Source organism: Lonchura striata, chromosome Z (genome assembly GCF_046129695.1).
Source record: "Lonchura striata isolate bLonStr1 chromosome Z, bLonStr1.mat, whole genome shotgun sequence".
NCBI classification, from domain to species: Eukaryota; Metazoa; Chordata; class Aves; order Passeriformes; family Estrildidae; genus Lonchura; species Lonchura striata.
The window spans coordinates 54,888,674-54,904,715 of record NC_134642.1 but is presented as its reverse complement, the minus strand read 5'-3'; the positions used below and the strand labels follow the sequence as shown (position 1 = coordinate 54,904,715).

The window sequence follows — 16,042 nt, the reverse complement described above, 5'->3', positions numbered from 1 at the left end:
TGTGGCTTTTTTGTGAAATTTTTCTATTGAAATTTTTCTGAGATTCTATCATCTGAGATAGGTCTCACAGATGTCTGTCTCCACATGAAGTGTAAGAAAATACCTGCATGTCTGCTTATTTAAAGCTCTTAGCTCTTCTCTTAGCTGAATGTGATAATGTTACAGAACTGTATGTCTTGGTGAAAAAAAATTAAGCTTAATGGAACACTGGGCTCATCAGCAGAAGGGAGTGTTACACAAAAGCAGCAATGGCAAATCTGGGCACAAACGTAAGTCAGATCCTGGAGACATACGGGTTGCCTGCTCTAACTACTAAATGTGTTTGGGAGCCATTGGGGGAGAGTGGAAAACTAGGACTTCAAAAAAAGGTAGGCCTGTGACTGCAGCACCTGTTCAGGTAGCATAACTTTATGAGGTCTGTAGGCTCAGCCTCCAGGAGGGTTTTCAGCTGAGGGTATTTCAGCTGAGGATCAAGCTGAGGTATTCTCACTCCTGCTTGCTAACCCTGCTCCTAGAACTGCTTTTCAGAGAATTTTACTTTAAAGAGATAGTAGAAAGAAAAGTTATCAGGGATAAAATATAAATCTGATTGCCTAGCACTAGGCAAATTTAGAGGCCCTTGCCATGTTCTCCTCCAGTTCTGTTTGCAGAGAACAGTAATTCTTTCACAGGTCTGAAAAGAAGTATTTACCTTAAGGAGAGGCCCCAGGGCTGTGGATGAAGAACCAGTAGGAGCATCCTCTAATTGCAAATGACATGTCAGAAGAACCCAGGGTAAATCTCTGCTCAAAGCTTTTTCCTGTTTCCTTGTGAGTAGGAATGCCAGTAGGTACCTACAAGCTTTGTATTGTAGCAGCCTCTCCTACCCTGAATCACTTCGCCTCTGGATACCTCAGAGCTCCTTCAGGACACCTTTCAGGAAACTACACACTACAAAGAGGAGTGATGGGCTGCCTGCCCGTGGTACAAGTGGATGAGCCCTTCATCAGATCTTGGTACTGCCTCTTCCATCTTGAGCTGTAAAAGAGTCAACTCAAAAGGAAAAAATCCACATCTCTGCCCTGAACTTAACACAGATGTCTCTTAAGTGTTACCCTACACTTTCTCTGAAATCTACCAGTTGTCAGCTTAAGAGTATTTATGAAGCATCACAAAAGAAAACGAACCTGAAGTTCTCAAACTTACAGAAAAAAACATAAAGAAAAAACATCTGAGCTTTAACACAAGTAACATTAGTTGTGTTACAAAATTCACCATGCTGTGAAACAAAAGTTCTTCTGTTTTAATCAGTTTCTAACTGATTACCTTATTCAATAATAGACAGAAAAGATGCTTGTTCTTGATCGCAGAATAGTATCTGAATACTGTGGTTCTCTGAAAGACAGTAGGGACTTTATCTGACATATTTAGATTAAGAAAATTTTCCATCTCTCCTCTAACCTTACAACCTTATCTCCTGGAAAGCAAAACCCCCCACATATTTTGTGGAATCAGCTGAGGTGAGAAAAAAAACCTTGCGGGGTGGAGTAAAAAATTATCTGAAGTACTTATCTGAAAGTAAAGTTTATTTATTCAAAACACTTATATATTTTATTTTTTTTAAAAGTTTTTAGTAATGCTGGTAGTGTTACAGTAAATATTTTCAGTTGAAAAAACAAAAACAAATATTGCTAAAAGTTCCAAACAGAACAAAATTACTATATTTTAAACCCTGGAAAATTAGAATTACTGCTATAATTTTTCATTAAAAGACTATTTCTGCAAGATCTAAAAATTTGTGGGATATGTCTTGAATTTCAAGGAGTGGCAGCTCCAACAAGTTGTTATAGAAATAGTCTTACCTCTTCTGTATTTGGCAAATTATAAGCATTGCCTAAATGTAACTTCATATGTTTAGAGAAGAAAACTCAGTGGATCATTGAGATTGGTCAAAAGCCAGCATTAAAGAGAAGTGATTAAGTTTTACTTCCCATGCTGGCTATTGGTCTCACCAGTCACCAACTTCAACTACAAATGGTTCCTTTACAGCTATTTTGCCACTGTTCACAATCACACAGTCTTGAAGGGGCCGATCATGTTCATCTGTCTGCTGAAGTTCTATTGAGTGCACCACAGACTGTCAAACAAAAAAAGAAAACAGAAAGGTTCATTTTAGCAAAACAAACTCCAGTGGCTGAAGTCTGGAGCCACGGAAACATCACTGCTTATTAACCAACTTGTGAACAAAGACTTCTACCCTGTCAACTACCTTTTCTTCCCACATTGGCAATTGTGCTGCTCTGTAAATCACACACAGTTGACAGAAGCACAGGGAAGGCTGTTTGTCCTCCTAGAAAATCTTTCAGCCAACAAAAACATTTTGAAGGGGCAATTGAAAATGTACATTCAGCTAATTAAGCTGGCACATACAGGATTCTGTTTGTGGCCTCTGAGCAGAAAGTGAATCCAGAGATCAGAAAAAGCAAGCATTATTATTTTTCTAATTGTACAGCATAACTGTGCTTCCACAAATCTTATTACTGCTTTTACCTTTATCATATAACACACACATACATATTTTTAGTGTGGCACCAATCTTTTTAAAGGACAAAATTAATGTAGGTATATTGACAACTTGGTTTTTGATATTTGTCCATTAATCTGACTAAATTGAAACTTAAGTCTAAATACCTTCTCAAAAATTTACATCTACTACTGTAGATCATGAAAATGGAATTCAGTATGAATGTGGGAGTAAAGGGCAAGTATTCTGATGAAATTTTCAAACTCCTCCAAGTCCATCCAGCAGTTCGTGTTTTCCCCAATAATTTCAAAACACAGATTAAAAAGCAGTAATTTGTAAGGAGAACCAGACTAATAAAAGTATAATCACTTGAAAATATATTTTTTTAGTTTAAAATGCTATTTGGCCTCTCATCAGTTTGTGTTTGCCTGCTTTACATTACCATGCTTCTAAAAAGTGTTTCCCATAACTTGCGTGTGCTACAAAATTTGATTTTAGCCTGTAGAAAAACAATTATTTCATGGGTAACAGTGTTACTGAAAGGAGGAGTTGAACTTTCTCCATTTGTAATTTGCAAAGGTGTTAGTGTTTAGCAGTCTGAAATAAGGGCTGTGAAAGGCAAAAGCATGGTACAGGTTTCTATTTCTGTTATTTCAGTTCTAAATCATCCAGCTGGAGTTCTTCACAATCATCTTCTACCGTGTACATATTAGATGAACAGGCAACTGTTTCTGAGCCATGGTATAATGGGGCACAATTTGTCTAGATAAACCAATACTTTAAACTTACCATTCCATCAAGGACTTTGCCAAATACTACGTGTTTTCCATCTAACCAGGAAGGCTTTGTCACACTGATGAAAAATTGGGATCCATTGGTGTCTGGGCCAGAATTAGCCATGCTAACCCATCCAATTCCATAGTGTTTGAGTTTGAAGTTCTCATCAGGAAACCTTTCTCCATAGATGCTTCTTCCTATGACAAAAAAAAAAAAGAAAGCAAACTTAAAAAAAATAAATCAAACAAAAGCCCCTTTTTGTTCAAAAATGGGGAAAATTAAGTATGAATTCAGGACTTGAAGACTGACTGAGTAAACACAGCAGCATCACTGTTCAACCATCAGCAACTCCATAACTAAAATAATTTTGTGTGTAAAGGTAAGTTAAACCACCACGCATAAGGAAAGAACAGTAAAAGCTCATGATGCTTTATCACTTGAATTTAAGCAACCTAAACACCTTCAAAGATATGGTTTACAGACCACTGAACAACAGTATGCTTCATCCTGTTGAGCAAATTAAAGCACATACTTATGGCCACTAACAATAAGAATGCCAGGTTTTGTGACAATTTCAGTATTTAAACCTTTCCCTTATGGTAAGAAATTGCTTTAGGCATGTTTAGAAGCATATGAAAACCAAATGGAAGTTAGACTAAAATACTTGGTGTGTATGTGTACAACCACAACATAAAGATTCTGATGTTTCTAATAGTTAAGAGAGAAAACACATCAGTCATGGTTAAACCACCATCACTCTGAAAAGCAGAGGCTGTCTGCCTAACTCTACTTGTGCAGTGCCTAGCACAATGGGGACACCGTTCCCAGCACCACCAAATGCTATCCCAATAAACAACATCAGCAGGAAAAAAATGCTGCCTACCTTTAATGCTAAAACTGTGTCTTTGGTATTATGGTCTTCCCCATTGCTGACTGCTAGGAAAAGGAACATGTGTATTCCATTCTATCCCAGCAGCACAATCACTAACAGTTCATGCAGACAGTTAAAATCATAGCATGTCAAGAATGTGCATGTAAAGGAAGAGATCTGCAGCCAGATTGAGTGCAGTGCAAGAGATGCTGTGCTGGCATTGCCCCTCTGAGTGTACTGAACTGTTCTTCTGGAGGCTCAGGAGGAAGAAGTGATACACACAGGCAGGACTCTCAGCACCAGCAAGTTTATGGTTTCAGTTTTAGTAAGAGAAAAAATGAGAGGGCATGACTCTCATCTTCTGATTTCTTTCTCTCTTCCTGTTAAGAAATTCCTTCTCACAGCACATTTCAGAGGTTCGTCAGAACAGACTGAGCTGAGGCTACAGAGGACAGCCTCCTCCTTCCCTACGTGCCTTCCCTCTATGCGCTTTCACTGTTTCATCACAGATTAGACTTCTGCTGGATGACTTGAACTGGTTCACCTATACACGCAATCAGTGAATGCCTCAGGGAAGGAGCGCTGTCACAAAGCCAGAGCAGGGGAAGGGTGGAGACATCCATCTTTTGGAGACGGTAAGTTGCAGAAGCAGCTCAGCTGGTCACGTGGCTCCAGCCCAGCACACAAAGCCATACTTCTTGAATGGGGACAAGTCACATAGAGAAAAGAGCTATCTGCAAAAATTGAGGACAAAGGAAGAGCTACACATATTTATAAATCAGATAATCGAAACAGCTGCAGCTTAGGCTACAAGACACTTGGAAAAGTACTAGATGCTCTAAAATAAATATGGGCTGGTTTGGTGTTTTTTCATTTATATGAGCAGAAACTATGAAGGAATATGCTGGTTTGCCCATACTTTCAGCAGACATTTGAACAAAGAAAAGGGAACCTGGAAGATACTAGGTATGTTACCTCCTGATCCATCTCCAGCTGTAAAGTCTCCTCCTTGAATCATGAAGTCTTTGATCACTCGATGAAATTTACTTCCTTGGTATCCATATCCTCTCTAAGAAAATGAAATAATATTTTAAATGAATATAACATCCAGTTCTATATACTGTCATATGAAAATACACAAGTTGTGAACAGCTAGATTTCACAGAACAAACTACCAAGGAATATAATACTGTCAAGAAACACATTAAACTGAGGTGCATGCAAACACAGCTGGACTGCACTGCCACAAAGAAGGTATTTATTCAGGTGATCAAAGCCATTGTCTTTATTTGACTGGTATTTGACCACAGTAACTCCACATGCTAGATCTGCAAGGCAGGGAGAGATTGATGTGCTCATATCCAGCATCTCGTAATTACATCTTGTGAACCAAGGACCTGAGAAGACACACACTAGTGCACATCCTTGGGGACAGCACCTGTGTACAAGCTCCAGTGAATGAAGATTGACAGTTTGCAACTGCAACAGCATTAAACAGATACTGCCTTCCCAAAACCAAACGTACTTCTCCAGTTGCCAATGCAATGAAGTTCTCCACGGTCTTTGGGACAACTTTTCCAAACAATCCAATTACAATTCTGCCAACATCTTTGTCTCCAATCTTCACATCAAAGAACACCTAAATATTTTTGTGAAGGGAACAAAAGTGATAAAGATGTGAGCACAGCAAACAGCCAAGCTTTTCAAAGAGCAAGGTGGTAAGAAATTATTTCTGGCTGGTCTGTGTAAATAGTATCCTGCAATTCCTAAGGGTGCTGTTTCAGAGAAGTCCTTTCAGAGCCAACAAAATAAGGTTATGCAGAAAACTGTTTGAGAACCCATGACTATATGTTTTGATTCTTACTGCTTTTAATGGCTTGGTGAGACTGCTGTATCTCAAGTTTGAAGATAGTGTTCAAGAAGATTTTTCCCAAACATGTACATCTTTAAAGCTGAATGAAAAAAAAAATGAAAATGAAAGTAAGGAAGAACAACTATTCTATTCCCATATGGGGGAAAATAACAAGGAACTATAGTACTGATACTCCCCACAAATGACCACTTGCTATCTATTCATAATGGTCAATGTTTTAGGCATCAGTACGTATACACAAAAGCCTAAATTCCGTTGAATTGACAAACAGTGGGAAGAAAATCTTATGGCTCAAGCAAGCAGTTGCCTTCCTAAACATGAATTCAAACCCAGCAGAGAAATAAGCAGGCCAGATTATTCAGCTGATTGCCTAAATCTTCAATGTATATTTCATTGAAAAGCATCTTTAAAAAGACAAATGAGTTACAAGACATTTTATCTATGAATGCATATTTGAATGTACAAAAATGTTCCAATAATTACTGAAAATAGGAACAGCTGTCAGGAAATGAGGCATTCTGGAGTTCTGAAAAAGTTACATAATGACTATTACAACTTCTAGGAAACAGCAATGTGTATTCCTATGATGTGGTATTTGCTGTTCCTTGTGGCACTCAACCAAGTATTACTTGTCTGTAATGCTAAGAAATTAGTCCAATAATGATAATAAATGACCACAGTCTCTCCAGTGTGAATGTCTCTTTCACGCTCTCCTACTAAACTTTTCTACCATTTCTTGATCTTCTATGTGGTTTTGACTGTTGAACTTTTGGCTAACACTATAAAAGCACTATAAAGGAAATAAAATTCCTTTTGATACACCTCATTCATTTCCTTGGTACTTGGCACTGAATAACATGCCTCATAGATGTGTGGCTCCCAAAGTATTAACAGCACACTTTCACTAACGTTTTAACGGTTTTATAAACAAACCTCTCTGAATTGTGCCACCAGGGTTATGCAGGTAAGGGGTATTACCTTCCTACATTTGCTAAACCCACTGCCTGTCTATTTTGCCTGGAAATGTTCTTCTATGCCTGAAATACATAGGCATATATAAGTAACAAGACCAAGGCTACCAAACAATTACCCCACAGGGCAGGAACATCACACACTTTGTTGACAGCACAAGGAGACAAGTTTGTCATATGCTGTAAACCTAGCACAGCCACAGGGTTTCATACGTGGCACTGCTGCTTGCCTAAGCAGCAAACCTAGTACTTTTAAAAATGTGTCTCTGCACATTTTTGGCCACAAAATCAAGTACAGAAACATCTGGTAGCCCTTGACATTATTTCTGTATAGAGAAAGCTATGTTCTTATGAGTGTATTTCCACAGGTTCTCTGGAAATTCAGTAAGCATGTAGACACTTCTGAGCTGGTTGATACAGCACTTTTAAATCTCAAAAAGCATCTGGCCAAATTCTTCACCAAAAACTTTGAAAGAAAATAAATATTACAAATTTTCAGTCTTATTAATATTTTTATAAATATTTAATAGTGTTTACAATCTACAGTTAAGTATTTCAAGACTGAAATTCTGAAAAAAAATACACCAGTAAGAATGGCTGGTTCTCATAAAATATTCATATATTCATATTTACACAAATATTCATATATAATTTACACCAGATGCTGTACATCTAATTGAAAAAATGGACAAAAGCATTCAATTATTCAAGGAAACTAAAGTGACTTTGAAAGGAAGATCGCATGATTCTTAGAGACCAGGTAATGTAATAACCTCGTAAGTGCAAAAATACTGTATATTATATAGAACCACAATAAGGGCCCCAACAAGGGGGCCAAATGGAATCATCCTGAGTAGTTTAGTGAAAGGTTTGGCTTTGGGCTTGTGAAGGTCAGAGAAGGAAAACAAATACTAGAAATAATTAAAATGGATACAGTAAAGAGACGGGCATAGCTACATCCGTACTCTGAGTTCACACCCTGAGTGCTGCATGTAATTCTGACCTCTCTATCGCAGAATGATAAAACCAGCCTAAAAAAATGCAAGAAAATGGGAAGAACAGATGCTCAACAAGTATGAAATATCTTTTATATGAAGAAGGTTACAGAAAACTACTTAAAACTGGAAGAGAGAAAAATGGTGTGAGCCTTGTAAAGTCACTGCCTAGGACATGAAAAATTGGCAATGCAATTCTTTATGTGCCACAACAATTAGAGAAGAGCATAAAATTATAGTCCACGCAGAAGGAATGAAGAAGAATTATGCATTTATGCATAATTAAATGGGAATATATTTCCAGAAGATTACTTGTAGGTCAAATTTACCCCCCACCCCCCCAGAAAAAAAATTAAAATCTAGAAGTCCATCGCAATGAAACTACAAGCAGTTGCAGACAACAGTGGCAATGAAGTACAGAGACAAAAGCATGGCCCAGGGCTTAGGATGCTGAAGCCATACTAGAGGAAGCAGTTCTGACTCTGTCCTTCCCTGTCACACTTTCATCAGTGTAGGTGTCTTTTTCCAGCATGGGCAAATTCTCTCTCCTTTCCGCAGGTGGAAAAACACCTGGGGGCTGAAACATGGAATTCCAAAGTTGGGACAGTCCACCTCCACCACCAAACAAACATTTTTTGGAAAGAGATGCTGTTATGCTGCAGTAGTTAGGTGCATCTCTATCCTGCCAGCCAGCCCCACAGCCCACAAGTCCATCTCCTGGGCAGTGCCATTGCAACGCCCGTGTGTGCCACAGACACACAACCCATCCATCCTGCCTGCCCAGGGCCCTGCAGTACTGAGCCCCATGGATCCCAGATCCATGGATCTCTGCTGGCAGCACCTTGCACGCACCACGTACACCTCCTACGGGGCCAACAAATACCAATTTGCTCCAAATACCAAGAGCTTCACACAATGACAGAATCGGTCAAAGTGGAAAGGACACAGCAAGTCATCTAGCCCAACCTCTCCGCTCAACCAGGGCCATCAACAGAGCACACAGCAGAAAAGTGTGTCCAGATGGTTCTTGGATATCTCCTGTGAGGGAAACTCTACAGCCTCTCTAAGCAATCTGTTCCTACTGCTCAGTCACCTGCACAGTAAAGAAGTCCTTCCTGATATTCAGATGGAACTTCCTGTGCATCAGCTTGGCAGAGCAGAGCCTGGTCCGTCCTCTTGGCACCCTCCCCTCACACACTCATAGACATTGATAAGGCCCTTTTCTCAGTTCTTCCTTCTCCGGGCTGAACAAGCCCAGCTCCCCCAGCCTTTCCGGCAAGAGTGATGCTCCACTCCCCTGACCAACTCAGTAGCCCTCTGCTGGATCCTCTCCAAGAGTTTCAGGAGAGAGGGCAGGGAGGAATTAATTAAACCCATGGCACAGGCGAGCCCTTGCGCAGTTAAACCCGGTCCTGCTCGGGGAGCCTGGCAACACCAGCAGCCACAAACTGCCCTGGCAGCAGCAGAGGCTGCCGCAGCGCTGGAGGGATGAAGAATTTAAAAGTTTCCACTTCTGCAAGCCAAAGGGAGGCTATGCTGGCCCGAACCCTACGGTGTGCCAGCGCCTACAGAAAGGCGGCATGCGCAAAGGGGTTAAAAACCAAGTAACCAACCAGCCAAGAAAACCTATTAAAACGGTGAAGTTCTGGCGTTAGACCAAGCCCGGCCCGAGCCCTCGGTGCCCGGGACGCGGCGCGGGGCCGGTGTGGGAGTGGGGCAGGGCAGAGGCCGGCCGGCTCCTCCCGGCACATCCCGGCCGCGGGACATCGCAGCCGCGGGCCCCGCCCGACGCGTCCTGAGGCTTTCCGGCGGCCGCTCCAGCCGCGGGCGAGAGTCACCTTAGCTGTCACGCTGGGTCCCCTCCTCCTGAAGGCCTCGGCCGCGGGGGCCAGGAAGCACAGACAGGCCACGGCGCCCAGCAGCGCCCCGCGGGCCATGGCGCCGGCCGAGCGCTGCGGCGCCTGCGCCGGGGAAGGGCGGCTCCTCCCGCCCGGGGCGGGGGGCTCGGGGAGCGGCCTGTGGTCCGGCCCCGGGGAAAGACCGTCAGCCTCGGGGCAGAGGTGCCCCATCCGGAGCAGAAGCCACCCATCCCAGGGAGCGGTTATCCGTCCTGACGAGCCATCATCCATCCGGAGGAATGGCCATCTATGCCAGGGGGCGATCACTCATCCGGTCACGCATGCCAGGGATTGGTCACCCATCCTGGAGAAGCCGTCACCCATCCCGGCTGAAGCGGTGACACGCCCGGGGGCTGAGCTCGGGTCCCGGCGCCCCAGCCGGACGTGGGGCGGGTCCTGAGGCGTGGCGGGAGCCCTGTGCCTTCCCCCGGGCCAGCCTCGCCCAGCGGCGGCTGCTGGACCCCGGAGAAGTCCTTCGGCTTCGGCCAGGCTGTGCACCCAGCAGGGTCCCACACGTGGGTGAAGTAGCAAAACCAACGCTTAAGAGTTTGAGCCAGCAGTGTACCCTTGTTGGAAAGGGCAATGGTATCCTGGGCTGCATTCGAAAGAGTGGTGCCAGCAAGGGGAGGGAGGTGATGGTGCTCCTCAGCCCCGGTGAGAACACATCTGGATTGCCCTCTCCAGTGCTGGGCTCTTCAGCATAAGAGAAGTGTGGAGCTTCTGGAGTGGGTCCAGCACAGGGCAAGAAAGGGACTGGAGCATGTGTCTTACGAGGAAAAGCTGAGACAGCTGGCCCTGTTCAGCCTGGAGAAAGGATGACTGAGATGGGACCACATCAGTGTCTATGAGTATCTGAAGGGAGAGTGTCAAGAAGGCTCTGCTTGGTGGTGCCCACAATGGGATAAGAGGCAACAGGCAGAAACTGATGCACAGGATGGTCAACCTGATTACAAGCAAGTACTTCTTTACTGTGCAGATGACTGCACATTGGAATAGATTGCCCAGAGGGATTGCAGAGTCTCCCTTACTGGAAATAGTGAAGAACCATCTGGGTGCAATCCTGTGCCATGTACTCTAGGACAACCCTGTGGTCCCTTCCAACCTGACCAGTTCTCTGATACTATGATTTGAGAGTGGGTCATTGGTCTTTTATGTTTGTTGTATTTAATGTGTTGAGTAGAAACAGGAGCCTGTGAGGCACTTGTAATACTTTTGGGTTCATTTGTGTTAGCAGTGGTGATGCACTGCTTAGCACCCATGCCAGCTTGTGCCTCTGACTTTGGACAATAAACAGCATTCATCAAACACAAATGTTTCTCCCAAGCCATTGCGTGCTAAAATAATAATTTTCATGATGATTTTCATTTTCATGAGTTGCTGCCGCAGTCCCTAGAAAATATGTAAATTATAGCACACATTGAAATTTTGTGGCCTCTCAGCTGCCAGCATATGAAAGTTAAAATAGATGCCAATATACTGCAAGCAGGAAGCTGTCAGTGGCTTATGTAAATGCACTCAGGCTTAAAGCCAGCAGCTCTGTAGTTCTGGGTGTATGGCGTAGTACTTACACAGACAATTACAAAGTCAGCCCAGAGCTCAGGTGCAGTGCCCAAGGGAGAATGTGCTCTGCACTACTGTATGTGCACTACATGTCTGCCGAACCCCTCAGTTTGAGACTGTGCCTCAGCTGACAAGTAGAGACAATAGCCACAGACTTATGGAATTTATTTGGATCATAGAGTCCAGCCATTAAACCAGCACTGCCAAGCCCAGCAGTTAACCATGTCCTTAGGCACCACATCCACATGTCTTTTAAATACCTCCAGAGATGGTGATTCTAACACTTCTCTGGACAGCCTGTTCAGTGCTTAACAGCCCTTTTCATGGAAAAATTTTTCATAATATCCAACTTAAGCCTCTAGTTTAGGGATATTTCCTCTTGTCCTAATTCTTTCTGCTTGCAAGAAAGAGGCTAATGCCCTTGCTACAGCCTCCTTTCAGGTTGTTGTAAAGAGTGATCAGGTGACTGCCTGGTTATCATTTTCTCCAGGCTGAACATCCCCAGCTCCCTCAGCTGCTCCTTATCAGACCTACGCAACAGACTGTTCCCCACCTTTGTTGACCTTCTCTGGACACACTTCAGCACTTCAACATATTTCTTGTAGTGAGGGGTCCAAAACTTAACCCAGATTTTGAGATGGCCTCACCACTGCCGAATACAGGGTGACAGTCTCTTTCTTGGTCATGTTGGCCACACCATTTTTTATACAGGCTTATACCATTTTTTTCTGGCCACCTGAGCACAGTTGGCTCATGTTCTGCCTCTGTTGACCAGCACACCCAGGTTCTTTAATACTGGGCCACTTTCCAGCCTCTCTGCCCCCAGCCTGTAGCACTGCTTGGGTTGTGACCAAAGTGCATGACCTGGCACTTCCTCTGTTAAACCTTGTAATCCTGCCATCAGCCCATCCAGCCTGACCAGATCCCTCAACAGAGCCTACAGTCCAGCAGATCAACACTGCTACCCAACTTAGTGTCATCTGCAAACTGACAGAGGGTGCACTTGATCCCTGCATCCAGATCATGGGTAAATATTTTAAACAAGGCTGTCCCCAGCTGAGCCCTGGGGAACAGCACTTAGGACTGGATCTAACTCCATTCACCTCCACTCCCTGGGCCTGGCCATCCAGCTGGTTTTGGGCAGCAAAGAGTGAAAGAGTGCATTTTTGCATGAACAGAGAATGTCTTCGCTGTGTGTTTTCAGGTGGCTTGCGCAGCTGACCAAATGCTTACAACACTTGAAGAGTTCAGGCATGTTTGTAGAACATGTTCTCTCATGTAGACGCTTGTCAGTCATCTCATTTATGTGTGGCAAGGCTTCTCTGAAACAAACACAGTAAGCTGGTACATTGGAAAGATCCAATTCAAAAGTCATTCCTCATCCAATTCAAAACATAGCATACCCTGATACTCACTTTTGACTCTATGGGGTGATCACAGACTGTTTTTCATAGGGGATGTAACTTTTCTGCTCTTTTCCATTCTGCTCACAAGCTGCCTGCACAAGTGTATCTGAGTGTAACAAGATTTCTCATCAGACGACTACAGTAAAATTTAATTTCCCAGGCACAGCAGAGGGCATGGTTACAGATTCCACATTACATAACACATGAGTAGAAACACCTAATTATCATCTTGCTTAATTGATGACTGACACAAATAGATCCTTTTTCCTCAAGAGGTGTAAAACATACTTGTAGTTCCTGAGTCAAAGAGTGATCTGGACTAACCTAGGACTTAACTTTGACGTCTGAATTTTGTGCTGGCATTTTGTACAACTGAGGGTTTTACCAAAGCCCTGCGCCTGGGGACTGCCATCATCACTAGGGGATATAGGGCTTCAGTGCATGGTACAAGACATTTATCCTGTAGCTATTGAGATCTGTTCATTTTAGTAAATCAAAATTAATTCATGTGTGTGTAGGTGCATGTGGCACTTCTCTGATCCCATTGCTAATGAGCACAATATTGCACAGTAATATCCTTTAAATAACAAAGCAGGCCCAAAAGGAAACATGTCTCATATGGTATATTCTTTAATATGTCACTGCCTTTTCAGAAGGTATGTTAGTATGAGAGTTTACTCAGAGTAAACTGCTTATGTGTTTACAGTCTCTGCCAGTTTGATAAGGTACTGAGAATTTAATATTATGATTCATCTGCCTTCCTTGTGCTGCAAACACATAGCAATGGTGCTCAACTAACTCTAGCATCAAGATTTACTGCAGAAATATAACAAAGTCCAAATGCTTATTGGTTTGTTCCAGCAGTTGGATATAAACTTTAAAAAATCTTTATTGCTGTATAAAATCATTAGGCAATAGTTAAGGATTCTGTCAAATAGTGACAGAAGTATTTTCTACATATGTATCTCATCAATTAAGTCTCCACAGTTAAAATCCAGGAGTTGTGAATTTACCATTTCCATCTCTTTTTAGAGAATCATAGAAGCATAGAATGATTTGAGTTGGAAGGAACCTTAAAGATCATCTAGTTCCAACTCCCTTGCCATGAGCAGGTACTGCTTTCATTGGACCAGGTTGCTCGGAGTCCATCCAACCTGGCCATGAACTCTTCCAGAAATGGGGCAGCCACAGCTTCTCTGGGCAGCCTGCTCCAGTGCCTCACCACCTCTACCATAAACAATTTTCTTAATATCTGACCTAAACCATTTAGTCTTTTAATTTGAAGTATTTTTAATTTTGTCATTCATGGGACAAAACATTTTTGTTACTTCAAATGTATGTGGGTCACCCGGTGAATGTGTAAAGAAATAAGGAAAAAGGTGGAGCCAAGGCTAATTCCAGGTTTTCAATTTGAAAGGCTGGATGATGAGACTGTATTTTCTCTGAGTAAATCAGTTAGAGTAGTACATTGATTCAAACCAGGAGGTGCAGAAGAATGAGCAAGGAGCTGGGAAGACACAAAAAAGATGATCTGGCTGAGAGGCTCCTTAATTTCATACTCCTTTGTACAGAGTATATGTAGGTGTAGGTATGCTGAACTACACTATCAAGTTGCAGTACTTGCAAGAGTTCCCTTTCACTCTCCCTCAATAAAAATATTGGTGTTTGCAAGGATGACTTCCCTTTTATTGACATGTAAATATGTTTCATTCATGTACAAGAGGGCAGTCAGAAAGAATGAAAGGAGTGCTTGATAGCACTGAAGATATTTAAAAACAGCAAGATGAGGAGATGGGATCTGGTTTATATTATCTTGGAAAGTTTATGCATACTGGTGATGCTGCTAAATAATTTTTGGAAGAAGATAAAACAATGTTTAAAGAGGAAATCTTGAAAAGAGGCAGAAACTTAATACGCTCAGTGAAAAGTCAATTTTACACAACAAAATATCTTCCTGATGATAAAAGAAGTACATGTTCTTTTTGTAGGAGTTTGATGTCATGGCTATCAAATTGGAAGTACACAAAAGTTTGACATGACAGTAAATTTTGTGTTAGCTGTGAAAAGAAAGGAATCCGTTCAATGAAGCTAGACAATGTGTAAAAACTTGTTATAACGTCTTTATTTTTCTGCCTTAATTATTCATCGCTTTCTTGAAGAATTTGGAGATCTTTGCAAACTCTTTACACCAGCTAGATACAGTGTGCTGCAAACTACACTGAATACACTGTGACTTTGCACAGAGACAGCTTCTCCATATTAAAATTTTAATAAAAGGTGCAAAATCAAGAGAGGGTCTACAACAGAAACCATCTTTCCATCTTTCCTAGCTATGATCAATTTTTTCACCTCTTCAATGAAGTTGATTTGAAAAAACTGTTATAATTTCTTCCCTCAGTTTTGTTTCCTAGACTTTGTAGACTTAACAATCCCAATACCTTCTATCTTTCCACATGGGTGAAGTATTAGAGCAGGTGTCATCTGGATGTATAACTTTTAGTTGAAATATTACCTTTGTCCTTACACGAGTAGAAGCTACAGATAAGCACATTTTGTCATATCTTGCTTTTTTTTTCCCTTTATTTTTAAGTAGTTCAAGTGACATAAGGCTGTTGTGGCAAAGATTGTGTAACCCATTCAAAGAATATGCTTAAGCTATCTTGTGTTTGTATTATGGTGTATAGAACATGTTGCATTTTAGAGCTAGCTGATGTGTTATGTGGGTGCTTGTCTCTTGAAGTCACCAACCTCTTAAAAGAATAATTTGCTACTGTTTGACAGTCTTCAATTTAAGTAATAGTGTCGGTAATGAGATGTTTCATTGTTTCTTACAGGCTCTCTACAACTGAAAATGAGTACAGAAGAGAGAACTATTGACCATATAGAATCTAACAGATTTTGATTTTTAGTAGTACTAGCATTGGCAGTAATTCTAGACTTCTCTTCAGCACTATGGCATGATGTGAGCTACAATTTGTTGTCATTATATAGAAATATTTCATATCAAAATTATTCTAGTATATCATGTTATACAGGTAAAGGAATTCTGATACATGTAACAATGCTTTATGGTTCTGTAAACACGTTCATTGGTGTTAACTGCTTGATAGCTACCAAGGTAAAACCTGGAGTAAGAATTGTAAGACTGCTGTAACTGAGCTTTTATTTTTATTTTCTCACTTTGAAAT

At 41.8% G+C, this 16,042-nt stretch overlaps 1 protein-coding gene across 1 annotated transcript; it reads right to left on the bottom strand.

Moving 5' to 3' along the window:
- Nucleotides 1-1,547: 1,547 nt before the first annotated feature.
- Nucleotides 1,548-10,124, bottom strand: PPIC (peptidylprolyl isomerase C). Its single transcript, XM_021546252.3, has 5 exons — nucleotides 9,829-10,124; nucleotides 5,677-5,790; nucleotides 5,127-5,220; nucleotides 3,293-3,477; nucleotides 1,548-2,116 (listed from the first exon to the last, which is right to left on the bottom strand). The coding sequence occupies exons 1-5, from the start codon at nucleotides 10,117-10,119 to the stop codon at nucleotides 1,988-1,990; spliced, it is 813 nt and encodes a 270-aa protein (XP_021401927.2). The 5' UTR covers nucleotides 10,120-10,124; the 3' UTR covers nucleotides 1,548-1,987.
- Between the last annotated feature and the right edge of the window lie 5,918 nt (nucleotides 10,125-16,042).

Bases quoted from the DNA above. Each gene is read 5' to 3' on its own strand.
- PPIC (XM_021546252.3), bottom strand. From the start codon at position 10,119: ATGGATGATGGCTCGTCAGGACGGATAACCGCTCCCTGGGATGGGTGG. The intron at 3,478-5,126 runs GTAACATACCTA...TTTTTGTCATAG, and splicing joins AGCTGGAGATGGATCAGGAG to GAAGAAGCATCTATGGAGAA. The intron at 2,117-3,292 runs GTAAGTTTAAAG...TTTGTTTGACAG, and splicing joins GCAAAGTCCTTGATGGAATG to TCTGTGGTGCACTCAATAGA.